This window comes from Gnatocerus cornutus, chromosome 2 (genome assembly GCF_029298725.1).
Source record: "Gnatocerus cornutus isolate USDA-ARS CGAHR chromosome 2, icGnaCorn1.1, whole genome shotgun sequence".
In the NCBI taxonomy this organism is placed as follows: Eukaryota; Metazoa; Arthropoda; class Insecta; order Coleoptera; family Tenebrionidae; genus Gnatocerus; species Gnatocerus cornutus.
In genome coordinates this window covers 12,943,592-12,971,024 of record NC_142234.1, presented here as the reverse complement: position 1 = coordinate 12,971,024, position 27,433 = coordinate 12,943,592, and the positions used below count along the sequence as shown (strand labels likewise).

Sequence of the window (27,433 nt, the reverse complement as noted above, 5' to 3'; positions counted from 1 at the left end):
ACGTTGTAAATTGTGCTGCAAAAAGACAAAATGTTAATGTCAAAACGTGTAACCAACCTACACTTATTTTATGCGTAAATATCCTTTTCAGATGACGAAAGACAAGAAACGAATTACACTACAAAAGTCAAAATTCTTTTCTTACAAATGCCTCATTCCTTGTCTTTTACCACTTCCTCATTTTACTAAGTTTTGAGTTTCCCTCCTTTGACTTGCATTCCCATTCTTGTTTTCCTGTATCTTTCAGTACTTTGCAAATAATTCAAACAGTTCCTTTCCAAATTCCATACCTAACTTTTTTTTATATTGTACCTATATATTTTTTTATAGTTGCAAATAAGTATGTTTTATCTCTTGATATATTTTTTGATACATTTTTATCTTCAGACCTCATTTTTGAGTACTTTTTTTCTCTTAGCAATAATTCATAAATTGCTCCACCTCTTCAATGCTCTGCATGCATTTTCTTTTATTTTATTTATACTCAGTCTCACTGTTCGTGCAGCTTTTCCATTAAATTCTATTTGGTTCTTGTTGGAATTACTATCATCAGTAAGGCCAATTTCTGATGTATTGTTCAATGTCGCTTTTCGTCTGACACCTTCTCGTGCTAAATTAAATAGCACAGGTAATAATGGATCTCAGTCGTTTGTATGTACCACGAACTTGATCGTTCCTTTTTACTCGACCTCCTCCGCTCGTTCTTTGTCAAGTTCTTTAATTTTCAACTCACTTCCAGTTTTTTAAGCGTCTTACAAAGCTTTTTTCTTATTAGTCTTATTATCTTACTAAATCTATGAAGGTTACAAAAGTGTCCAGCTGGCGTTCATATTTTGTATTGATTTTCCAATTTCTAAATCCGCCCTCATTTTCTACAGTTCTTTTTTCTTTTTTTGTTTTATATTTACTCTATTTCGTGCTTTGATGTACTTTTGCTATGTCCTCCATCTAGGTATTACCCATATTTGTTGTCTTGTTTGTAGCCCATGTTGGGTAAATTTTCTTCTTCTTGCATTTTTGCTTTTGTTCATTTTCATCTTCATTTTCTGTATGTATATTTTGTTAATCTTCCTTGTAAAGAACTTGATTTTTTCACATTTCAAGAATTCTTCCAGTTTCATCTACAAAAAAAAATTGACTTCTTTCTAAAAATCTTTTTTTTTTGGCTTATTGCTGCGGGATGGGTCAATGCAAGCCCGTATTTTTTGTGCTAATTAACAAGTTTCCGAATAACAACTAACGCAGAATATCACACAAGGATTATTTTTGTGGAAAGCCTTTTCGGGCTCTAATTATTGGCGTGTGGAAATTAGAATTCGGTGGACCAAATTTGGCATTTAATGATAAATTATGGCTTTGGTAATGAAATCAAAAAGCAATGCAACAAATCCAGCAATTCGATCGATTTTGTACATTTCTCTCCCCCTCCCACGTCATTTAATTATGCGTTTAGGGGAAACCAAAAATTTCGTGCAAAAAGAAATTCCATTATACACCGGTAATAATGAAGAGCGTCGAACGGGAAATAGAAAATTCCCGCGACGGAAAAATGTAAAAATAAATGACGGAAAATCCTCGACATAAACCAGATAACCGAAAACGACAAATCGGCTAATACAAATTTCCTCGCTAGCTAAAATAAAATCTCATAAATTTGTTGATTTCGGATCTGTAGGTATTTCGTGGGTTCCCGTTCTTGCGCTCAACTCGAGAGCGTGAAGCTCATGGCAGGAAATTCGCCACCGGAGCCGGGAAAGCGAGAGGCGCGGGTGGTTTCCTGCCGTTCACTTAATATAACCCTCCACCAAGTGACTTCCGACGGCTATGAAACAACCAACGTAACATTTTATAACCAAAATTCGAATGTCTATCGATTAAATCGATCAAAAGTTTAGTCATAAAAAAATTATTTCGGCTTTTCCACAAATCAAAATTAACATCTGTTATTGCATTGGTCGGCTGTTAAAAGAAATTTGTTGTGCAAACAAATTATTAAAGGGGGGTTTGACATTTTGTCACGCGAGTGTTTATTTGATGCAAAATATGCACGCACTGTGATTTGTAACAATTGTAAGAATAAATATATGAATTTTGTTAATTAGTAAGTAGTATTTCAGCGATTTTATAACTTTATAAATTACTAGACTAAGAAAATAAGAGATTATTTAACAATTTATTTAAAAAATAAAGCTGTGGACGGGCGCCAATTCTATATCACGATTAAAATACAGGGTGTTTTTGAAATGCATGTACAAAAAGAGTGTGGTAATTTCATGTCACAAGTTGAGCCTATTAGAAGAAAACAGTTTTATTAAAAGTCTTTTTGCTTTGGAGATAAAATTACACAAAAATTTCAATAAATTAGTTGGTTGTGCGCCACTGATTTAAAAGTTAAGAAAATCAAGTTGATGGTTGCTTATGCAGCAAGTCATTCCAGGTGCATTTTTTGCCAGTGGTGTGAAAGTTTGCGGGTTGGGGTAAATTTTACTTTGTCAGTTTTTGATTAAAAATTTGTTTTTTTTTATACTTCATACTTTTTTTTTTAAATTTCAAAAACACCCTGTATATTAATAACATTTTAATTTTTATTAATTATTTTCGTAAAAAGCAATGGCCCATGGGGGGATCGAACCCGCGACCTTCGCGTTATTAGCACGACGCTCTAACCAACTGAGCTAATGGGCCTCTTATCAATATAAACTTGTTAACACAAAATGCAATTATTTGTTGCGTAATGTTCTGTTTTATTAGTTTATGATCATGATTAAATTTAACAATGTTTTTGTTAAAAAAGTTGGCCCATGAGGGGATCGAACCCGCGACCTTCGCGTTATTAGCACGACGCTCTAACCAACTGAGCTAATGGGCCTGATAACTCCTCGGTCACATTGATAAGAACAGGACCGGTTTTGAAGTTTTGGAAGACAAAAAATAACAATATTTCACAAATAATGGAACTAAAATTAATTGTTAAACAGAATATTAGCTCCACATGATATTTCAATAATTTTATTGTTAATTTTATTATACCTAGTATAAATAAGAACGTGATGTTTTACTTTAATAAATTATTAATTTAATTTAAATTCACGAAAATGTTTTATTACTCTCGAAGAGCTTTTTGAGAAACGAAGCAGCGAGTCCTTTAAGGCTCCGAGATTGACATTTTAGTAAGGAGACATGTATGTATTATATTTTTCTGAAAGCTTCAATTAATAAAATAAAAACGTTAATAACTTTCAATTTAATGAGATTAAAGACTGATTTTCTGCAATTTAGAAGGGCGCTGTCAAATTGCGACAAAAATATTTCCCAAACGAACGCAATTTACGAATTTATTTTTGCATTTTTGGTGTCTCCGTCTCTAATTTGCAATGTCTGGCAAAGTAAATATAAAGGGTGAGTCAAGTTTGCGTAGTTCTTCCCTTTGATAAATAACTAATTTATCTTAAAATTAATTTTAGTTGTCAGAAGTGCACCATTTTTGCAGGGCCGCATTGAACTTTTTTTCTTTAAATGCAACCTACAATTTTAGTAGAGGATTTTGATGAGTTATTTAGTAACTATTCAAAGCAATCAACTTTCAAATTTTTGATCGTGGCGTTGTCAAGTTATGATTTTTTTCCGAAAATTGCAGTGTCTGACTTAAAAATGACCAGCACCATTACTTTTCGAAATATAAAGATAAAAACTTGACACGTTCAATAAATAAACTATGCTTTTTCTCCCATTTTTGTCTTCAAAATAGTACTTTCGATTCGCATTCAGAACAAAAAATATTTTATACTATTTTATCTTTATTAATTTAACTAATATTTTTACAAAAAAATATTTTGATTATAAAGATGAACAAGTGGCCCATTAGCTCAGCTGGTTAGAGCGTCGTGCTAATAACGCGAAGGTCGCGGGTTCGATCCCCCCATGGGCCAAATATTCCTTTTAGACCAAAATTTTGCTTTAAAAAAGTAAAACTTTGATCAAAAATACAATAACAGCTAATTTTGCATTTTCCCAATTTTTGCTTCGATTCCTAATTAAATGAGACAAGAAAAAGCCAATTGTTAATAGGTATCCTCTGCAAGGTTTAGGATATTTTATCTAAATCCGTTTACAAGTCGGTGAGATAACTTAATTCTCTGCTAACAGCAAGCAGCAATAAATTTATTACAGCATAATACGCATTAAGATTAGTTTGATGATAATAATAACAAACAAAAGGTAAATAAGCAGTTAAATACCTACGAAGGCAATTGAAATTTTAAGGGAATAAGTTAGATTGTTGTAGTGGATGGATGTCAATTTTAATTAATAGATGACTTTACAAACAAATGTCAAGTTTTTTTACTAATGGCAAAATATAATGATAAAAAACAAGTTATAAATAAAATATCTGCCAATCTACATTAAAAATAACAAAAAGCACTTTATTGCTAATGCTCCTACAATTTGGTGCCAATTTTTACATATGTGACAGTTCTTGGTAGTCATTTCGCTCTGCTGAACGACAGAACGACTAATATCAAAGCCGAATTTAAATTTAAAAATGGTCTTGATGTGTCAAATAATAATTAATAGATTTTATAAAGACCATCCTATACATATACAAGGTGTTTATAAATGTTTTTAGCATCACGAGTGAACTATCTTGAAAATTATTTATAATATTACTTACGCCAACCACTTTTCAGTTACGGTTTTGTGTCTAAGTTTTTAATTTTCAGATTCCAAACCACAACTAGAACAGTTTTCGTCTCAGAAAACTTTGCTTACTGATTGAGGTTAATTCCAAATGTCAGTTAAAAAATCTAAACCCACATTTATAATGAACCGAAAATTTCATAGCTACATTATTTAATACAGTTCTTTTTCATCTAATTGATACAAAAATCACTTTGTTAAATCAAAAAATTTCCCATAGTTTATAATACAATTTAATAGCTTGGAACTTTATTCTCCTTCGCAAGCAAACACGTCCGTGTTAATAACGCCCTTCCTTTAGTTGTTTGTGGTCTACGCATAAATGAACAGCTTTTGAGTGTTGAACCGGAAGTAACGAGGTTTGTGATATGACGCTATACCACAACATTTTCAACCAAACATTCTTTGAGGTGGCAATCGTCAGTGACAGTAGCCTGGGGTTGTCAAAATTCACACGGAACCTCTGATCTCGAGCACCCGGCCGTGACACTTCTGCTGGCTTGCAGCAATCAGGGCTTTGACTGCCATTATTAAGTTTGGATAGCAAACTAAACGCTCGGGGCAAGAATTTCGTTCCCATATTGCATACGATAGCTATTATATTAAAGTTTGCTTTTGATCCTAGATAATTTGCTGTCACAGAAAGACCTCTTATTAACAAGAAGTATAAAAAGATCGTGTTTAATCAAAAATACAAAGGAAAACTAAGAGCTGATTTTCATTATCTTAAGTCGTTAGTCGGCTGACCGAAATTTGGAACAGAAGTGTCAAAGAATCGTTCGAAACGACAAAAGCTAATAGCAATAGATTTAAAAGGAAAATAAGAGAAGTCATTGAAGCGTGCTGGAGATAGGACAGGGAATCGGAAAAGGACATTCGCTCCGGGAGTCCGGGAAGGAAGGACTCTTTCCTGTTCCGGGAACCCAATCAGACTTCAGAAGAATAATTGATAACAACTGCATACCTCCGCGGCATGTTGTACAATATCTGCGTGGTCTTATGGACGTTTGGTCAACAACAGAGTTTACTGCTCGATGTATAAAAGGATGAGATAACACTAGAATTCCATTAAACGAAACATCGATTTCTCGCTTTCATTTGCAATGGTGAATGAAAGTGTCAATCATTACATTAAGATAATTTTAACTCGGTATTATGCTATGAGCTCCCCCTTATCAATAGACGGCTTTTTGAGCTGTTCAGAACTTTATCCTCTCAACTGTACGCAACGGCAAATAATAAAACTAACGGTATTTCACAGATTTACATGAAGCCTTGGTACTTTGAGAGTTTACTATGTTTTCACACGCAATCCAATTGTTTTCATCCACACAAATTTGACAGGAAGCGACTGTAGCTTCAACGATCAAAGGCACCACCACCCCAAGCGCATCTGATTTCCCTTTGATGTCTTCATTGTCACTTTGTACTTGTTGACGTTTTTACTATCAAGTAACATTGTTTGGCTTAAATTTGCCATTTTTCTCAGACGCCGCTTCTAGGCTACTCCGGGCGTAGAAAGCGAAAGTTATTATTCTAGCAGCAGTAATGTAGCATGTAATTTCAGCAGAAACTGTCTTACTGAAATATTTGTATTCGAGAAACTACAGTAGGTTAAAATAAGCTGAGGGTAAGAGAGTGGCTGCCACCCTGCGGAAAGGATTCTCTTGTCGGTTTCCACGCGAATGGCCTCCAAACACGGTTGAAGTGAGCCGTGGAAACAAAAGCTAGTCGAGCGTGTATAGGATTTCAGTGTTGTTTCAGAATACGCACATCATGTTAAGATAACTATCTGCTTTGTTTCAGGTTATGGATCCAACACGTTAACTGGTATGACTAAAGCGTCCTTAGATCCACATGGACACCTTAGGCAACCTGGTAAGGTGGATTAACATTTTCGAAATTAAAACTTTTTATTTCTAAAATATTCTTATTTGCTATAGTTGCCATACTGTCTTGAAACTTATTTGTTTTAATATTTAAACTATACAAAGTACAGGAACGAAATTTTTAGAATTGAGAATAATACAAATTTTTGAAATTGATAAAAAATAAATAAGTACATGGAAATGCACACGCTTCAAAATAAAATATCTAACTTTTAATGAGTCTAAATCAACTTTTAATATTTTCTTATAGATTTGCTATATCTGAACACAAAAACAAAGGACTTTGCATTATGTACTGAACTGAGAAAAATATAAATTTTCGAATAAATATACGAAATGTGCCACTTTAAATAAAAATTGTGACTTTTGAAAATGTTAATTTTTTTGAAATGCTTGATCTTCTTATAGACTAGATCTACCTGAACATAGATTTGACAAAATTTTCTCAATGTGTCAAGTTTAAAAAAATTAAAATTTTTGAAAATTATTTAAAAATTGTGGATGCGCAAAATGTATGAACTTTTTAAAATAAAATTTCCAATTGTTGATAACAACAAAAATTTTACTAAGTGTAAGCATTATCTTATAGATTTATTTTATTTGCACACAGAAACCAAGACTTTTTCTAATATCCACATAATTGAGAGAAATACAAATTCTTAAACGAACGAATACTTAGCTCCGTCAAACTAAAATTTCCAACTTTTTAAATAATGCTAAATCTTGTAAAATTCGAACGTTTTCTTATAGTTTCTGTTTATCTGATCAGACAAAAAATACAAAATTTTGAAATCAATGAAACGATGAATGCGCAAATGTGTCGATATTTCAAAATAAAATTTCTACTAACTCTTGAAAAATATGAAAGCTTTTGCAAAATGTGAGCCGTTTTTTGAAGAACCGATTTATCTGAACATGGAAACGACAAATTTCTACAATTTTTCTAGAACTAAGCAAAATAAAGATTTTTAGAATTGGTGTATCCGTAAAATGTGTCGGTGCTTCAAATAAAATTTGAAAACTTTTGAAAAACGCCTAAATTTTGTAAAATACTAGAATTTTCTTGTAGACTAGATTTATCTACACACAGAAACGACAAAATTTTCTTAAAATCTGGCAAACTCAGTAAAATAAAAAATTTTGAAATTAATTTAAAAATGGTGGATGCGCAATGTATCGTCATTTTAAAACAAATTTTCCGACTATTAAATACAATAATAAATGTGTGAGCGTTATCTTAAAGGTTTACTTCATCTGAACGCAGAAATCAAACATTTTTCTAATATCTACATAATTAAGAAAAATATAAATTCTTGATCAACGAAATGTTTCACCTTATCAAATTAACCTTTTCAATTTTCTTATACACTATACACTATACAGTATCTATTTAAATATAGAAACGAATATTTTTCCTAAAATATGGAGAAAAATGTCGCTGGTTTGAAATAAAATTTTTAACTTTAAATAAATCTCAAAATTTTGAAAAATATAAGCTGTTTTTTAAATTATCTGAACACAGAAACGAAATATTTTTCTAATATGTATCAACAGAACTAAAAAAATACAAATTTATGCAAGAAACCTATTGCCATTTGAAATAAAATTTGTATTTTTTGAAAAACGCTTAAATTTTATAAAATGCTAGATTTTTCTTATAGACTAGATCTATCAGAACATAGAAACCAATAAATGTTCCCATTGTTTGACAAACTAATTGACAAAAATAAAAATTTTTGAAATGGTGGATGCGCAAATGAGTCGTCACTTCAAAATAAAATTATTATTTCATTGAGAGAATACAACTCCCTGCTGCAACTCCACTGAAAACAGAACGAGCATCGCAAATCAATAGCGAAATGCAATAATAGGGCACCTCGGTGATCAAATGAAAAGTTGATTGCAGTCCTGTGTTCTGCAATAATGACCAGTAACAAACACAAGGGAGCAATGTTTGGGGTAATGTGACAATCATTGAATCAGCACAGGGACATAATCAGGTAATTATTGAATCTGGCTTTGATCGGCAACTTATTGGTCGCTGGGGATTTCTCTCCCTAAACATTACCTCGGGCTAAGAATTTCCCCAAGAACTGATAAAAGAACTATAATTTGATGTTTTCAAACGTAGGAGTTATTCAAGTTCCTTTAAGAATAAAAGTGATTCGTGGCACAGCTAAGAAGATAACTTTTAAGGTCAGTGTTGTAAGTAAGGGAGCAGTTTCGCAAATCAATGTTAAATTCGTAATGTTGACACAGTAAAGTCGTGCATTACGACAAGTAGTCCTATACAAACACTGCAGGATGTGCGAGCAAATAAAGAAGCCAATTCGGCTCAGTCATATGTGAGGATTTCAGTGTGTTTATCGACTAAAAGAGGTTTTCCGTTAGGGTAGTGGGCTAGTGACACGTATAAACTTGAGGCGATTTTTAACAACGGAGATTTTAAATCCGTTCAATTCAATTCTTTATTTCAAGCTAACAAAATATGAGTGAATCTAACTTTAATGAAATATCTGAGAACTGTACGAGCCCACAAAACTCCCTTTTATACACTCTTCCGACGAACTCAAGTGCTCTTCTCTGAATTGGAAACATCTTTTTAATTAAAAAGATCGGATCAAGAACATTAGTTGAATTCAATGAAAGACAACGATGCGGCTAGAAGCAGGTTAAGTTTAGCCTGTATATTAGTGATGTTACTCATCTATTCAGTAATTTTTTGTCTCTTTTGAAGATTGTACTTTAGGTCTTATTTAGTACGGCATTAGTTGGATCAAAATTATGTTTCTCCGCGTTATTTTGATGTAAAAGCTGATTTCTAAAATAGCCATAAAAACTAGCAAGAAATTGATTTAATTTGTGGATCATGGTTATCGAGGTCAAATCTTGCATGACCAAAGTTGTGGTGGTGTGCACGCCGCCCTGGACTGTCTGACGCAGGCGACTTCTTGCTCGTTATCAGACATATCTGACTATAAAAGAAGGGAGAATTGAACGTACGGAACTTTGAACAAAGTCACGACTTTCCCTCTTGGCTACCCCAAAATTATAGTGCTTTAATAGAGTAAAAACGAAATTTTGCAATCCTTGAAACCAGAATTGATATGCGACACGGCTTCTGGTTGAACCTTAAATAACAGCAATGTAATGCAATATGTTTGACGTCTTGGCTTTTGTGCTCTTTCCCACCCCATATGACGACGCTCCCTCATTCTGGGGGTTCGATAGCTGTCATGGTGTGGCGCCTCAGCACCACTCGTGCGGATCATTCCCACTTCATCAACAATATCTCTGTGTGTAATCTAACGCCTACGTTTCCATCAGAGAAGATTTTATCATTAAGCACAAAATAAAATATTCCCCCATTTATAAAATTAACAGTAAAGAAGAGAATAACCGAGCAAATTGCTCGATCGATAAAACAATTAAGTCCGAACCTCTGAGACAATTAGGTCTTTTTATAAACGCGGTTGCTGAAAAAGACTATTAAATTTCAAACTGTTTGGTCTTAAAAGGCAATCCTCTTTGTTTTTTATCAATTTCAATCGGGAAATGTGGTTCTTATCATCGCATCTTGTTTGGAACACAAAAGAAAATTAAAAATTAACAAGTTACAACAGTTTTGAATTATCTAGAAGCATCAACAGTTCAAGGTTTACACTTATAGCTTTCTTTCATGCGATAATTTTTTACAACATGCGATGTCTTCAAAACAAAAAATATTGTTCAAGCACTAATGGTCCTAACAGTTATTAGGCTCCTATATCTTAAAGACATGTGCTTCGCGTGAAATTATTTATGATGGCAATTTCTCGAACAATGAATTATAATATTGGGACAAAAATAAAAAACATTATGCTCTTCCTGAACACGAATTTTCTGTCGTAACCTAAGTTATATTGCATTCATTTAAAGCGCTTGATTTGTATTTCTTAGAAAGCAATTTTCTCGTTTATATACACGCAATGCACTCTTCTACTCAAACTTTTATAATTTTGAATGTATTACAAGAAAACGGCAGTAATTTCAAAACTCGGATTTATAGCTGTTATATGTTCATGTTTATTTATACAAATTACACTCAAAAGCAGTTTATCGCTTCATTAAAAAAATTTAATATTATTTATGGTTCATATATGTCCTCAAGTAAAGTACAAACGAAACAGTAAAAAATATGTTGCATTAAAAAAATTAATAAAATTTTTTTTTTTCAGATCCATATCAAATGTTTGGCCCTACAAGCAGTCGTCTAGCGAGTTCAGGTGAGTTCCATTACAACCAACTCAAAAAAAGTTGCCTTGTTCTAGTTTAACTTAATTGAAAACGAAAAAATTTATACGTATGGTATTACTGTGATTTATTTCTAATGAAAGAATGAAGCAATAAACGTATCTGAAAACAGCGGAAAACCATTTTATCGGTTTGGAAACGCCAAACGTATATTAAAAGAACTTGTCATAATGACCGATCAAAAAATCTCATTAACTTCGACCGATTTTATAATAAAATACGAAACGTAATAATCGCATGTTGAACCAAAATCAAATCAAACAAATGTCGGAGGGTAATTACTGTACACCGGCAAATCAAGTCCGCCACGTGTAGGCGCGCGTGTCGCCTTGCAGGTTACGGTGAAGTCGCGACACGCGGGGTGCGCCACCCCATGTGAAACAAAAGGTAAATGGGTTCAGAAGGGTATCATTAAACGTGCATTAAGCAACATTTAGAACGCTTTTTCTAACTGTAAATCTGACGAACACACCCACTTTTGAACAGGGTGTCGCTTGCATTAATTTTGTTTGAACTGGTAAACTTGTCGTAAATTATTTTTTGTAATTTTTTATTTCGACTTCACGAGCGCGAGTATCTGGTTTTACAGACGTCATTAAGTTCGCGTTTCGACGCGGAGGAAATCGCTAATGAAAATTTAGATTTTTCTGGGCGATACAGAGCCCGAAAAGATTATAATAAGCTGATAAAAAAGCGACGATTACGTGGGAAAATTAGCTGGGGACTAGCTTGGAGTTAAATTGGGGAATTAGCTACAACATAACTTGGTGTTTTGTCATGACCTCTGAAATATTTTCGAAAGATCAGAATAGAATTAATTTTTTTATAAATGATCACATTGAAACCACTTATCGCTTTATGCACATGTAGAACAAAACATGTATTATGCATACGAACTGTGACTGCAATTTTTATAAAGTAGATAAAAACGACTTTAACAAGAATACCCGTCATAAGAAACCTACAAGCATTTGGCCGGCTCTAATACGATTTTCATTGACGCGTTACAATGTAATGTGAACGTTTTTAAACACTGTATAAGTGCATAAATCTTGGCGTTAATGTCGATAATGAAAGTAATGCGATTTTAATTTCTACCCTCTGTATATAATTTCCATGGTAGGAAAGGCCATAATTTATATGAGCGTAATCAACACAGGAATCACTCGTCGTCACGGTCAATTAGATGTGACGTATAATAATTAAATTTAGTCAGTGTTAGCAATGATAATAACATTAATATGGCGTTCGCATAATTCAGCAATCGTGTCATTGTCAGGTTGCCATATTAGCATTTCAAATGTAATTTAACTTGTAAATTTGGTGACGGCGGAAGGAAATAAACGCATGTTGTGCCGGCATCAGTGATTTAGCCACCTACTGCTACCACACCTGGACTTGGAAGGAAACTCGGGCACATGTCGACCCAACATTAACATACGTACAACTGGAATCGTATGCATTTAAATTGCTAAATATCTGAGATTGTTTGCGATTAATTGTTTTATCTAGATCTACCGCGGGCGCTTGTTGGCGGTTACGGTTTAGTTATATGCATTACCAGTACTTAGAAGTAGACAGTTAGTTATAAGCAGTTAGATGTATGAATTACTGTTTATGTCACTTCAGCATGCTACATACATCACTTATTAGCGTAAAATCATAACTAAAGTCCTTTTTTTTACATTTTCAGGTTCTGGTCAAATTCAGTTGTGGCAATTCCTTTTAGAATTATTGAGTGATTCCTCAAACGCTGCTTGCATAACATGGGAAGGAACGAATGGTGAATTTAAGCTGACAGATCCAGATGAAGTTGCACGAAGATGGGGCGAGAGAAAATCTAAGCCAAACATGAACTACGACAAATTATCTAGAGCTTTAAGGTAATGTTGACTTTTAAATTAACGAATTAACATTCCCAACAGAGCTGAAATTTCTGGGCACCATTGCATCCTTTTTTCCCCGTTTTATTTTATCTCTTCGTAATGCCATTATTTCATACAAATCTATAAATGGAAATGAAATATTACGGGAGCGGCCAGACAAGCCAACCTGTTCGACCCAGCCCGATTTAGTGGCGCAATCTTCGACATTTGACCGAATAAAAACTTCTATTTCAGATCAATTCGGGAGCAAATGGCATTTGTTATATTACAGTCGCCCCATCAAATCATCAAATATAACCCTCAGCAAAACGACTACCATTTTGTATGAGTGTTTGGAAGACACGGAGGTCGTTAGTTTGGCGGGCTTGGAATCTCGAGCGGGGTGCACTAATCCCATTGCTCTGTTCATTTGTAGCAATTAGCGGCTGATATTGGCTAATGCATTTACAGGGCAATTTTTTTGCAATTTCTCGCACGGAATTGTTCGTGTAATGGAAAACTATTTTTGGTGCTAACGTAATGAAAAATTATCATTGGAAGTAAACACAATGGGAAAAGAGCTTTATTGATGGTTTCAGAGTTTTGTTTGGAACTTTTTAACAACGCTCGCCAAGTGTTGTGTCTCCATTACGTGCAGCTATGTATAAATTGTCCGGCATGTGGGCCAGCATATTAGCGTGTCCGGTGTAGTCTGGCCAGTTCCGGACCCGGAGAACACCGGAGACTGCCACATCCTCCGGATTCCGCCGACGCCGTTCTTATTGATTTCGCAATTACATCTTCGCCCACTCCAGTTACCGGCCTTCCTTTTTGACCCTTCGTTTTGTGTTATGAATCAGTTCTTTTAACAATAGAATTTTTTATCTAATTAGACGGAGAATAGAACGATTTTTTTTCTTTGCAGATATTACTACGACAAGAACATCATGACGAAAGTCCACGGTAAGAGATATGCCTACAAATTTGACTTCCAAGGATTGGCAGCTGCCACACAACCTGCAACGAGTGATCCTAGTAGTTACAAGTATCAAAGCGAGCTTTTCATGAGTTCCTATCATCACAGCGCCAAGTTAGGAAGCTTTATGAGTCCACATGCCGTCGTGCCAAGTTCAGCAGGTTAGTCTTGTCTTATAATGCAATTTTTCAGCCTCGAATATTATGGTTTTAAACCACAATCTCTGGCAACAAGACTAACAATAAAATAGAGCCCTACTAGTCTTTATTGTTAATGTGTTTTGTTTATGGGTATTCATGAGTGCAGCAATGATCCACACCCACATATCACGGAACAGTGAATTTACGATTGCCTTAATGCAATTCATTTGTGTTGTCATCATGGATAAGCAATTTGCCATAATTTATGGGGTGTTTCACTTAATCCACTGTCGCGCTATCCTAATCGACCTTCTTGCCCTGATACAGAGACAAACGCATTCATATACAAATTAGAACGAACCCTCCCTTTTACGGGGTCTGCACGTTTATTTACAGAAGCCTAAATGGTATGCTAAGTTGTTGCGGATGGCAAGTGACAAACGCATCTCACTGTATATTTGCGTTGCTCTCAAGCTTCGATGTAAATTGCCAGAATTGCAATGCTCTAAAAGCAGGAATTTTGAATTTAAAATTATCAAAATTTCCTTCATATGCCTTGAGGCTTTGTCGATGAAATCCTTTGGTTAACACGCAGTCATGCAGTGGAAATAACACTTGCATCCCCTTAATGACGTAATGCCTTGATTGTGCATTGTCTCGCCCCTCTAAGAGAGCACATTACCCGTCATTTAACCGACCCTCCCAAATAAGGATATTGTTAACAAACTGCTACGATGCCCACTACTGCATATGCGAGCTACAGAAAATCGCCACGTCTAATGGAACATTTCTGAATTATTAGTTTGCGGTTAATTTTATCGGCAGGGGCGTTGCTACGACCTACTATGCAGAGATTTATTTCGCATTTGTCTGTAATGTAATTTGAAGCAAAACAGAGGAGAAACCAAACCAATAGAGATGGTTGAAATTGGAAATATATAGGCCGCGTCGAAAGTCTCTAAGTCTATTTTAATTCGATGCATCCTTAGAACTAAAAGCTTCAGAAAAATATGAGATGATTGAAAAAATATTTTGAATAATAATTTGTTTCAGGATCAATTTTTCCGTCTCCCGGTTCCTACTGGAGCAATCCAAGTGCGAACCTGTACTCGAACATCGCAGCCAGCACACACTCAATTAGCCACCATGCAGGGCCGCATCTAGGGGCTCCGCCACTCGGTTCGTATCCCCATTATGCATGACCTGCTACAAGCTCATCACCTGGGACTGACTGGACCAGAAAACTACCCATGTAACTGCATCAACAATTTAGAAAGTGAGTCCAAATTTGTGAGCTTTTAACTCGGGAGATGAGACCCAAAACAGTATTCCAAACTATAATTTGTTGGAAATAATCAATTTTGGTTGAGTCTATAATTTGCCAATAGATAAAATGTAGAAGACTGGTATAAACAGTTTAATTTCCGACGAAACGAAACTTTTTTTTATTTTGAAGACGTTTCTAGTCGCATTCCAAGAGATTATTGTTACCTCTAAGGTATAACTTGATAGTTGTGTAATTACAGTGCAATGTTTTAATGTATATATTTAGTAAATTTGAAAATGTGTAAAGAAAGACACAAACCGCGACAGCGGCGACTGTGATAAGATGTTTTCAATAATTCCCTTATCATCTTCTATAAAAATTAAACGTGTTAGATACTCAAATTGTAATTTTCATAGATGATGAAGCTCTTATGTTCCTCTCATTTTATGGAAACCTATTTATTTTTAAATTATTTAACAACCACTCTTTAAAGTGTAATCATAATGTTATTTTCATAATTGTACATAGTTCTGTATATTGTAACACCTAGTCGATAAGTACCTATCTGTTGTAAGGCTTGACATAGAAAACATAGAAATTAGAGGGACAACATGTTCAAAAATATCGTAGATGTACTAGTCATATACCTAAATGTCAAAAGTGTAAAAAGCCATTTTGTTAAGGAGCCACAGAATGGCTGCCGCAATCTTAAAAAAGTGTATAAATGTTATGTATTTATTATACAAAATATAGCCTAAAACCCACAGCCGCATTATTATTATTTATTACCTGCAGCATGTTCAATAAATAGTGTGCAAAACAATTCAAGCAATTAAAGTTGAGTCGTAGAAGAATGACATTTGGCATAAAAAATTAACTATTGTCGAGGGTGTAAACTGGTCAAAAAAAGTCTTTCTTTTATTCAAACTGGTGCGAAATTTGACACTTTCCGGACTTGTCATGTAAAAGTCTATATGCTTTTACTTCGGAAAAACTTTACAAAACAGGCAAAAAAAAAATTTTTTGTGAATGTTGAAGTAAAATTCAGACTGACAGTAACAAATCAGGGCTACCAACCGACTTCAAATTGTAAAGTCTCTCTTGACAGTACAATATTTGTAAATTTTTACGTTTGTATAGCCCCAGCATAAATCAATAAAAATATAAAATCGAGCTATTTAAGCTTGAATCAAAGTTTAAGTGAGGGTGACGTCCATGTATCACTACATCATTACGTCATTATATGGCGCGTGTCGGTCGTAGGGCATACGTTTTCCGCACGATTTCAGCCGTACATAGCTGCTAGCTTCAGTTCCTGAACCTTGTATGCATGCTGAAAGTTACAAAGCAGCTACTGAAGACGCCGAGGGGTCTAGAAATGAGGGATATATGCAGAGGTTCGCCGTTACTGACGCAAAAACGGTTTAATGGATTGGAAGAACTACGCGAAATCAATCGCAAACGTTGCAGAAATCTCACGTTTATTTTTCTTTTTCGGTAATGTGTAATTTTTATCGATAATAATAAGTCTTTATTCATTCTAAAAGTGATGCTTTCAGTCACACTCCCCTACACGCATGACAGCGTAACTTATAAACGACACAAGATAGGGCGTGACGAACACTTTTATCTAAATTTTACATCATTAGGAGCGTTTTATAACACGTTTCAATCTTGAACGGAGTTTTTATCGAAGTTTTTTGTTGCGTCTGCTGTAAACTAAAAGAGTTTCACTTGAACGATCTATTTTGCATAATAAGCCGAGGAAACTGGTCTAAAATTACATATTGCTGCGTTCACTTTTCGATCAACAGACAGCCCTTAAAGTATTTTCAAAGAGCGCCAAATCAGGTAAGTATAAATCAAGAAACGAAAAGCCTTCAAATCCATTTTAATGTAAAGTCGGCAACCGTTGCGACCGCTCTTCCGCCAAGCTAATTTTGATTACATCGATGTTCGATAATGAAGTATACTTTACGTTATGACTTAGATTGGCTTAATTGTGAGGTATTAGAGTGTTGCTTGGTTACCTGAAGTGAAATCCTCATTGGTTCTTGAACAACGATCGATTGTCGGTTTACCCAATCCAGTTGGTGGATGCGCCAGGAATGGCCGGAAATGCAATCGAGACACCTTAGAAACTCCTCAAGTTTTGGCTTTTATACCCCAATAATGAGAGGTGGTGACACGATCATACAGTCTTAAAAAGCAAATACTTGAGAAAGGGAAATTGAACTAATTTTTAATATTCAACTTTATTTAAGCAAAATCAATGTGGTCTTTGAAAGTGTTTGTTACAATAATAGATTTATTTTAATAATATCGTTAAGATTTATCGGGGTGATTTAATACATATTAATATATGAATACCACAAATTTCAAATATGTAATAAAATAATAAATAATTAAAAATATTTCTAAAAGCTAGAAATGACGAAGATGAATCGATCAGAATGTAAAAATTTAGAGTAGAAACCAATAAACTTATCTACTTACTTATTTAGGTAAACTACATAAGTTTTGTTAACATTTAACAATGATAGTCTATCTCAATAGTTAAATAAAAAAGAATTCCCAGTGAATCATCAGTTGATAGATAAATAAATAGTTTAGGTAATACAGAAAATTCAAGCACAATCATCAGTAGATGACAGTTTCCTATTGTCATTCGCAAAAGATTACATTATTAAAAAAACCTCCATATTCGAAATCCTTTAATAAAGCCTTTTAAGGTAGAAATTCTTGAATTTTGAATTTCTTCCAGTTTTTCAAGTTTTCTGGTCGGTAACCAGAAACTTTTGGAATGTTTTTAAATGTTCGTGTCTACCATTAGCTTCCATTCTTTTCTTTCTGATAAAAACAGAAACTCATTGTTTAAATAAATTTGTTTCGTTCTCTTTCAAACACCAAAAGACAACTCAACGTACATATAATATTTGAATGTTTGAAGTTTTGGGTGCCAAATATAAAAAATAAATCTTGATCCACTAATAAGTAAAATCTTAATGAAATTTGGTGACGACAAGGAAATTCGTACCGTTGCGTCATTTCACAATCTTTTCGTAAAAAAAGATGTTCTCTCGTGCTCCTGGCAACTCTGGATCCAGATCGTTCTGATGAATGCTTTGAACATTTCTGCAAGGTAAGTGACTCTTAATCAGTGGTTGCACATCCTTTTACAATTTAACTATTAACATTAAACCCTTTTATTGTTAAATATATCAAGATAAGAAAGACAATTTGCTTTTATTACCCAAAACCCTAAATTCTTCTTCAACATACAGAACAAACTTAATCCGTACATTAAAACACTGTACACAAGTATTTTTGTTTCCTCATAAGAAATAGTTTGGTAACATTTAAATCAGTGCAGAAAGAAAAAATAAAATTACGAGTTTAAATTTGTGTTTTTAATGAATAGTTGTGTTCGCAGAAACAAAAATACTTGAAATAAATTCATAAGTAATAAAATTGTAAAATCAAGTGAGAGAATAAATTTTGGGACAAAAATACAATTTAATTAATTCTTTATTATGCATATAATCCATATTATGTCTAAAGGAGTTGTTTGTTGAAATTTCTTTCAGTATGTTGAAATATTGTTAATATGTTTATAAATTTTGTTAATATTTTTAATTGAAAAATAAATAATTTTTTTGCCTGAAACTTATTTTTTTCTAACAATTCGACTATCTGTACAGGCAGGTTTCGAAACACAGGTATTCGAGGTTGTTGTGTATTTCATTATCTTCAAAAAAGCATAAAAATAAAAACCAGCTTCCAATTTTTGAAAAGCACACATGGGAAAAAAACATTGCGACCCTGCCAGGATTCGAACCTGGAATCTTCTGATCCGTAGTCAGACGCGTTATCCGTTGCGCCACAGGGCCTGTATGTTCCAAGCTTTGTTGAATACATAATTCGGGACGCAGCAACTTCAATTTTTCGATGTTGTATTTATAAATTTAATTAAAATCAATAAAAAGCAATAGCAACTTTAATCAGACCTTTATATTTATTAAATAAAAACACTGCTCTTTACATTTATATTAAAATATTTTACTTTTTAACAAATTATATGATAAAAATTTTTAATCTGAACAACAGAAGCACCAACAGCCAAATCTACATGGAAGACTTCGATAATACAATGCTCTGGTGTAAATATCACTCTTAGCTACATTCTTTGGTTAAAATACACTCTCTGCTGCAACTACAATATTGGGATCTTCAATATCACTTTTGCTTTGGATCAGTTTCAGTTCCATAGCTTTTGGTGTTACTTCTCCTTTGCTTTCGGAAAAAGTACGTTTCAAAACAGCTTGTAAAGTTGAAACTGTTCGCTCAAGAGAAGTCTTAAGTTGATTGTTGGTTTTGTACATCCAGGCCAGGAATAAAGCAGCAAATAAATCTCCAGTTCCTGTAAAGCTGGCAGGCAACTTTGGAATTTTTATTGTCACTTTTTCAGTAGTTCCACCAACTTTCTTACTTGCTAAAGCCAACAGACTGTGTTCTGTGCCTAGTTCTGTTGATGAGACTACAACTATTGAACATCCCTTTTGGTGAAGAACATCAATAGCTTTCCATGCATCATCAACATTATTTATTTTTCTATCAGTTATCAGTTCTACCTCAAACTGATTAGGAGTAATAATATCCGCTAGTGGCAATATTGAATTCTTATAAACTGGTAAGAGATCTTCAGGTACATACATTTTACCATTGTCACCCATCACTGGGTCACACACATAAATGAGATTAGGATTAACACTCTTTAAATGCTTTACTAGTGAACACACCCTGTTTAGGAATGATTGTGATCCAATATATCCTGTGAGAAGATGAGAATAGCAGTCCAAGTTATTTTCTTGCAAACCCACAGCCAAGTCATTCAAATCCTTTTCTGTTAAAACTTGGCCTGCAACTTTCTTATATCCAGTATGATTAGTAAACTGCACTGAGTTGATGGTGTCCACCTCAAAACCTAGTAATTGCAGAGGAAATGTAGCACTTTTATTTCCAACATAGCCTGAGACTACATGACTTTGGACTGACAATACTCGCGGGCTTTCTGCCATTTTACTAACTGAGAAGTTGGGTCTAATACTTGAAGGCGACTGATGACTGATATTTGGAAGATTTGTACCTTGAACTGATTTATCTAATCTCAAAGATTATAGTATTATTATTACATAATCATGTAATTTGATGTAAAACAAAGTTTTAGAAAAACTACATAATCATTGTGGTTATGTTATAACAATAATTAGCTGAAATTGAGAAATTAAAAATAAATTAGAGATGATTTGCCAATTCTAACCTAAATATTACATCACTCACTTTTGCACGTCAGACTGACGGTTGTGACGTTCAACTTATACGCACTTCAATCTCACCATGTAGGCAACCAACAATACGTCCATTTAACAAAATAGAGCTCTAACATAATCTGATAAAAAACGTTTCTTTCAGTATAATGCATTCACGATCTTTTTAGACCAGAGTAGGCCATGTTTTTTTTTCTTTTTGTTGGCTACAATGACTGACAGAGGTAGTTTTTTCACTGTCACATCTGACATGTGTCTTTCATGCATGCAAGTTTGCCACTTTTCTGATACCGGAAAAATCGTGTGTTTCCTTTTAATCGTGAAAGTAACAGTTTAAAGGCATTATCTTCAAACTATTGCAATAAAATGCCTAAAGTGATTTCGTTTTCGAACAAAAAATGTGCTATTTGCAGTTTCAAAAAGATCGCCTTGATTTAAGACGGGAACAAACGATCTGAGGTGTTACAAATATATTCTTTGTAAGGTACAAGGTCCCATAGACGTTTGTTTTCAAAATATTTTTAGATGCGGCGTGCAACCGTTTCCAATGTTCTGGACACCAAAGATGAAAAGTTTTGGCTGATAAGCGGCAACAATTAGAATTTTATGCCGAGAAAACAACACTTTTCAAAATTATTAAGTCTATGAGTTACAAACACAGAGAAGTGAACGATCACAAGACTTTATGTAAACAAAAACAATTCAAATTCTAAATTGCTGCACTTTTTAGTTAACGAAATTCGCCAAAGTTTGCTTTTAGTGTGAGATTCCATAACATAAAACCCTGGCTCAAATGCTAATTCGATCAAATAAACTTTTTTAAGGTTTTATGACTAGAATCAAGACCTGGCAGAAGTGCTTCTTGAGAATGGTAAACTTCTTGCCAATGGAATGTACTAGCAGCAGTAATGTCTTCCATTATGATTAATATTGCATTTGTTGAAAAATAATTTCAAAATTTTAGATAAAAATTTAATAAAATTATCAAGTTCTGAATGTTCGGTTCAAACTGGCAACAGAGGAAAGGTTTCAGACACAATTCATAACCAAAAAAAGGTGACAACTCCAATCGACAGAACAAATGTCAATCATTTTCAGGAAACTTTGGCTCACAAAGGTTGACTACCAACCAAGTTACTAGATTTCCATGGCTTGCCGCGGTCTAAAAAGATCGTGAATGCATTATAGGTATACACCGTGGTCCACGAGTGATAATGAGCCTGACCAAACTCAAACTGCAACCCAACATACATTTTCATACACTAGCTGTCGTAGATATTTGAAAGTTGACAAATTTTTCAGAACAATCTACTCAGGCTATTATGCCTTTAATTTATGAAGACTGCTAAGTTTTAGCATTGCTTTTTCCTGCTTAACGTTTCGTCGGAGGAGATGCCATTCCACATGCGATTAGAAACTGTCTTGAGTGAAAGGATTTGTCGAAACGCTGACAGCTGTCTTGTTGTAAATATACATTTGGCAACGAATGCTATGTATTTTGGGTTGCAGTTTGAATTCGGTCAGGCTCATTATCACTCGTGGACCACGGTGTATACGAAATAACATAATAACCAAAAACATTAAACTATTTTATACCTATACAATAAACAACAACAGATTTAATAACTTTTTAAACGACAAAAAAAATTACGTAAACTTATCGATATCAATCATGGAAAACAAAACATCTGAACTTTCATCAAATATATCAGAAGATATTAACGAGTTAGACTGAACGATAGACGTGGACTTTCGCTGGTCCCTTAAAATGTTAAGTTTATCAATATAGTACGAAATTCTTCCTTCGCATTCGTTTAAAAATTCCTGAAGATTCTGCAAAATACTAACTTAGATAAAACAAAATTGAATGAAACGCACCTTTGGTAACTCATTGTTTAACTGATTAATTCCGTCCTTTAGATGTTTTAGTTGTGGATAACTTGAAATAATTGTCAAATGATTTGCTATGGCTTCTCCAAAATTCGTTTGAGACTGGCTATACAGGAGATTGGAAACAGCGACTGGTCGTCCTATCGTTAGGTTGTCCAACAACAAACAATTCTTTGGAGCTTCAAAAATCTTCACAAACAACAAGCTACAATAGCATTACAAAAATTGATTAATTACACAGTTTTGATTGAAATACCGTCCCGACGGATCAGCTAGCCATAAGTTCTGCATAAAACTGTCGAGTTTGAGTGCGACTACAATTCCCACTGTATCAAATTCGTGGAAACTGGGCTGTGATAAATTAGATTTAATATCAGAAATTCGAAGCAACTTTCTTTTATATTTGGTTGCTTCTGGAAACTCCTTTTGCTCGACTTGAAATTTTGTGCGATTCACGGTGGCAAAATTGCCATTATTTCTAAAAGTAAAAAATCAGTAAACCTTTCAACAGTACATATTATTGTCCTTACTTGGGAACAACATTGTAGACATAAAAAACTAAAGATTCTTTAATCATTTCGAAATGCGTGTCAGACGGCCTCCATATTTGAAAAATGTAGTCTTTCCGATTTTCATCTAAAATATCAATTATCCGCAGCTGTAGAACTGACGTTACGTCTCGTTTATTCATTTGTAAGCCACCAATACTGTCATTTATTTTCCGGGATAACTCTTGTTGTTGCAAAAACGATAAACGCTGCTGGTACTCGATTATCGAAGATTTTTGAGCACAAGACAATAATTCCTTAAACATAACGATAGTTTCTTGCAACTAATTTAAAAATTAAAAAACTTACTTGGAATCTTTCAGGATCCTTGCTGTTTTGATATAATTCAAACAGCGTCTCTGGACAATTTATTTTAGATATTTCGTTATTATTGACGCTAATGTTCTTGTTCATCTTCTTTTGTTGTAACTGTTTTTGGTAACTTCTGGTTACTGAATCTCGAATTTTGCACATGTCTTGTCGGATCTTATTATCCCACTCTTGCGCATAGAGTTCTTCTGCTTTTCTGTTTCTCCAAACTAGCAAGCAAAGCGATATTAAAAAGAATACAAGGCGCAAAACGTACTAGTTAATTTATTCTGTCGTTCTAAATATTTGACGGGATATACTCTTGCGATGAGTATCTTCACACACCCAATTAATCCACCGGTTGCCAATGTGGTGCACAGTTTTATTGGAAATGGTTCTACAGATCTCTGGTATCCAAGCTTGACGTACCATCTGGTTCTTCTCGTTGAATTAGCGTTGATTTTTAGACGAACTGTATCAGAGCACTAAAAAAATTCTCAATTGAAATGTCGCTTCTAGGATCGTAAAAATACCTCAAGCGGATGACATCCTTCACAGTTAAGGAGCTCTGCTCCACAGATCATCAGCTTAGTACCAACCTGAATTTTTAGTTTTGTAATCTGTTGGGAAAGAACATCATCTATCGATGTACGAATACTGTACCAACCATCCGTTAATTCAATTTCGCGCTGTCCGTTTTTCAACTGAAAACAATTCCGTAAATACGTAATACTACTTTAAATCAAAAACGTACGTTGAATATTTGTGAAACACAAAGAACCATTCGTTTTTGGGGTGCGTCGTCTAACTCAAAAATTTTTCTAAGCGTTGAGCGTTCGGCCTTATCAATTTCGCGATCGTATCTAAATGCAACAAATAATTTTTTTTTCAGTTTTGAATCACTCACCTGTATTTCAATTGTTGAATAACGTTCTCGAGAGTTAGACAGGTTTTCATGTTCAAAGAAAAACTTTCGTAACTCGCCAATTTCCACACAATCCATTTGAAGTGATTTCGAATCCAACCATTGGGGAGCAATTTTGCATCCACTCCTGGCATTACCTTGAATGCTATTTCTATTTCTGATAAACCAATTTCGTTGTGAATGTTAGGGATGACGCAAGCACCATCCAAAGTGGCTACTGACGATAAGTTTTGACTATAATTGAAACTTTAAATGTGTGATAACTTTTTACACAAAACTTACTCTGTATAATCAAAATGCACGTTAAACGCATTTTGAGGAAGAATATTTGATCCCTTCGTTGAGGAATCTATTTTTACGAAATGTTGCAAAGAAACTCTATTGCTGGCATGTTTTTTGTTGTACAAAATTCCATTACGTCGTCTGATAAAAAAAAAGATAATTACAAGCATAAAAAAAAAGATTTAACGTACATGTGTCGGTCCTGCGAACTAGCTTCTAATAAATGTTTTTGCAGTGCTAAACCTTTCTGCTTCTCAGCAATTATTTGTATCCTCATTTCTAACATTCTTCTCTCGTTTCCTAAAGCTGCATTCCAAGAATCGAGAGTTCCTTTTGTACATCCATGCATTTTAAATCTGCCATCAGAAAAAATGTCTTTGCGTGAACAATTTTCCACTTCTGTTCTATTCACAGTTTTTATTGGTGTTATGTCAGAGTCAATTGGAACAAAAGATGTGTTTTTTTGAGGTGTGGAATTATACACGCCGGAAACGTTAGTTTTTAAGGGTGACATCACCGGCAATTTCTCGTCGTTAAAAATTTTCATCGCTCTTTCAATTTTATCTTTAGAAATTGATATTTGTTTTCTCGATGAAATGCCTAATCTCTTGGTTGTGTGAGATCTATTATTTTTATTTAATAGCAATGAAACATCGGCTTGAAGAGTGCTTGAGTCAGAAAATACCGACGAATGATCCAAAGAATCTGCACTAACACTTTGTGGCAAAGAAGGCCTGTCTCTTGCTGCACATTTCTTTTTCGCTTTAGAAAAACTCCCACATGAAGATTCATCACCAGATTTCATCATTGATGCAAAATCTATATCTTTAAAAGTTTCTTGGACTCCAGTTAAAACGGAGTCGGAAAAGCGAAATTTATTTCCGGTAGCAGTTGAAAAACCAATAGATCGACCTTCTTGAGCAGTGTTCACAGCAGAATTTGGTACGTTATAAACATCCTTTACTGTTGTGCTTCCGGTTGTTGTAGTTGAGATTGTGCTTCCGGTATAATTGTGACAGGAAACTTCACTTCCTAGCATTGATCTATTCTTATTTAGGCCCACAGCTTCATTTGAAAAGGGTTGGAAATCAAAATCTTTAAATGTTTGTTGTACTCTAGCCAAGGTGGAATCCGAAACGCAAAATTTATTTCCAGCAGCGGTGGTAAAGCCTGCACCACTTCCAAAAGATTGATTTCCTTGCAGAGCACTTTTATCACAATTTGATGAATTAGCAACCGTCTTTTGCGGCAAATTTGTTGAAGTTGTGGCAGAAAATATTACAGGAAAATGTTCAGTCGACGATCCGTCCAACTCGAAATCTTTAAAAGTCTGCTGTACTTTAGCCAAGGCTGCATTTGAGATTTGATATTTATTTCCAGTGGCTGTCATGAAACCTACACCACTTGTAGAAGGTAGATTTTCTTGATAATTGCTTATAGAACTATTGGATTTTTTATTGATGACTGTAGTCCTTAATTGAGTATTTTCAGAAGAATTTCCAAGAGAAGTACGACGTAAAAAATTGTGTCCTTTATTCTTCAGATTTGACGATTTCGTTGGAACATTTTTATCTGCAGCTACAGAAAAACTTTCAATTGACTGATTTGTTATTGGTCCAAAATCAAAATCTTTAAAAGTCTTTTGTATTTGGGCTAATGCGGAATTTGAAATCTTACATTTTTTTCCTGTAGCGCTTGTGAAACCAACTGCAGGATATTTTATTTTGGGTTCTTCTGTTTTCTTACAATTGGAAATGGTGCCTACAAACTTGTTAAAATAATTAGTACTCTCCAGAATCATATCTACAGTAAATCTTTTGAAGTCTGTGGCGATAATAGTTTCGTCAGGTTCATCGTTTTCCACTATTTTAAACAACTCATTGAGTTGTTCAGAAGATAAAAAGTCCAATTCTTGGTTGTCTTCAGTCTTCATTTCTATGTTTTGTAAAGGATTTGGCTCAACTGTTGGTAATTCCTTACAAGCAGATTGATGTGGTTTTAGCGCTCCTTTGACAAAGCCTTTATGGAAACCAACAAAATGTTCCCCTTTCTTGAAATGTACGTGAGATTTAGCACGAAGTTTGTCCTTTTCAATATTTTGGACCAACTGTGAAATGACTGACTCTAATTCCATATGAATTTTTCTACTGTGTTCTTTTTCACTTATAGTGAAGCCTGCAAAATTTTCTTCTTGATCTTCAAAAAGTGTAAAGTTAGAAAACAGTTGATTTGTTTCTTGTGTGGACAAAAGGTCTTGATTATCCTCAACTGTGTTATCTAACCCATTACATTCAAGAGGTTTCAATAATTTACAAGCACCGTGGTCCCAAAAATTATTCACATCTTCAGCAATATTTTGCATGACATTCTCTTTTTCTGCCTTTTGGTCATTTCTGGACTTTTTCTTACTCAGAAATGAATATTTGTTAGATCTGCTAGTGACTTCACTAGTTTCACCAGCATGTAAAATATCAAGAAATAATTTCTTTGATTGTTGAAGCTTATTTTTGGAAAGAACAGAACAAACATTTCTGCCTCCTGCTGTTTTAAAACCTACTTCATAAACTTCCAAATCATTGCTTTTATATGCAGACCAAGTAGTTGAAGATTCAGACTTTTTATAGTCAACAGCTTTGGTGATAAAACTTCCAACTTCAAGTTTTTCCTCCACAACATGCTCATCACTGTTAGGAGTTAACAGCAAGTTTTCATTATTACTTGAATTTGAAAGGAAAGATCTTGTTGAATTATGCTCTTCAGAAAATCTCTCGGTGAGTTTGACACGACTCTTTCGTTCCTTTTTTCTGTTTAGTAGATATTTGCGAGTTGATTTATTGGAAAGAACTGGAGACGGGGGATTTTCGAAGTCCCAGTCCAGCGCGAGTTTATCACTTTTGTTGTCCATTGTAAATATGCCGATAAAATAAAGCAATAGTTTAAGAGACTTTAGAATGCCGTTCCATTATAATAATACACTTCCACAACTTTTAGTTTACCGCCACCAAGTTTTAGGTTATCTTGACT

General features: G+C 34.2%; 3 protein-coding genes and 4 non-coding genes across 12 annotated transcripts in view; 2 read left to right on the top strand and 5 right to left on the bottom strand.

The window, feature by feature from the left end:
• Ets65A (DNA-binding protein D-ETS-3) overlaps window positions 1-15,892 on the top strand; it is a 35,043-nt gene extending 19,151 nt beyond the window's left edge. For all 4 annotated transcript variants that reach the window (XM_088030789.1, XM_088030788.1, XM_088030787.1 and 1 more), the window contains 5 exons: window positions 6,505-6,576; window positions 10,805-10,852; window positions 12,574-12,763; window positions 13,671-13,882; window positions 14,915-15,892. In XM_088030789.1, coding sequence (XP_087886915.1) covers window positions 6,505-6,576; window positions 10,805-10,852; window positions 12,574-12,763; window positions 13,671-13,882; window positions 14,915-15,063 — 671 coding nt within the window. In that variant the 3' untranslated portion in view covers window positions 15,064-15,892. The remainder of the gene's footprint in view (window positions 1-6,504; window positions 6,577-10,804; window positions 10,853-12,573; window positions 12,764-13,670; window positions 13,883-14,914) is intronic.
• Window positions 2,612-2,685, bottom strand: TRNAI-AAU (transfer RNA isoleucine (anticodon AAU)). Its single transcript has one exon. It is a non-coding gene; the product is annotated as a tRNA-Ile (tRNA).
• On the bottom strand, window positions 2,796-2,869 carry TRNAI-AAU (transfer RNA isoleucine (anticodon AAU)). The gene has a single exon. It is a non-coding gene; the product is annotated as a tRNA-Ile (tRNA).
• Window positions 3,856-3,929, top strand: TRNAI-AAU (transfer RNA isoleucine (anticodon AAU)). Its single transcript has one exon. It is a non-coding gene; the product is annotated as a tRNA-Ile (tRNA).
• Window positions 15,893-18,945: 3,053 nt separating the features above from the next.
• TRNAR-ACG (transfer RNA arginine (anticodon ACG)) lies at window positions 18,946-19,018 on the bottom strand. Its single transcript has one exon. It is a non-coding gene; the product is annotated as a tRNA-Arg (tRNA).
• Window positions 19,019-19,120: 102 nt separating this feature from the next.
• On the bottom strand, window positions 19,121-20,572 carry Pdxk (pyridoxal kinase). Of its 2 annotated transcripts, none has more exons than XM_088030118.1 (2): window positions 20,449-20,572; window positions 19,121-20,398 (listed from the first exon to the last, which is right to left on the bottom strand). In XM_088030118.1, the coding sequence occupies exon 2, from the start codon at window positions 20,204-20,206 to the stop codon at window positions 19,319-19,321; it is 888 nt and encodes a 295-aa protein (XP_087886244.1). In that variant the 5' UTR covers window positions 20,207-20,398; window positions 20,449-20,572; the 3' UTR covers window positions 19,121-19,318. The 2 variants fall into 2 exon arrangements, with proteins under 2 accessions (XP_087886244.1, XP_087886245.1); XM_088030119.1 differs by having other exon boundaries at window positions 20,469-20,571.
• A 1,074-nt stretch (window positions 20,573-21,646) lies between these two features.
• Window positions 21,647-27,433, bottom strand: LOC148179162 (uncharacterized). 2 transcript variants are annotated; one of them, XM_088030107.1, is made up of 11 exons: window positions 24,601-27,433; window positions 24,410-24,550; window positions 24,110-24,361; window positions 23,957-24,065; window positions 23,736-23,906; window positions 23,480-23,687; window positions 23,203-23,432; window positions 22,876-23,150; window positions 22,602-22,823; window positions 22,334-22,550; window positions 21,647-22,288 (listed from the first exon to the last, which is right to left on the bottom strand). In XM_088030107.1, the coding sequence occupies exons 1-11, from the start codon at window positions 27,312-27,314 to the stop codon at window positions 22,103-22,105; spliced, it is 4,725 nt and encodes a 1,574-aa protein (XP_087886233.1). In that variant the 5' UTR covers window positions 27,315-27,433; the 3' UTR covers window positions 21,647-22,102. The 2 variants fall into 2 exon arrangements, with proteins under 2 accessions (XP_087886233.1, XP_087886234.1); XM_088030108.1 differs by having other exon boundaries at window positions 23,802-23,906.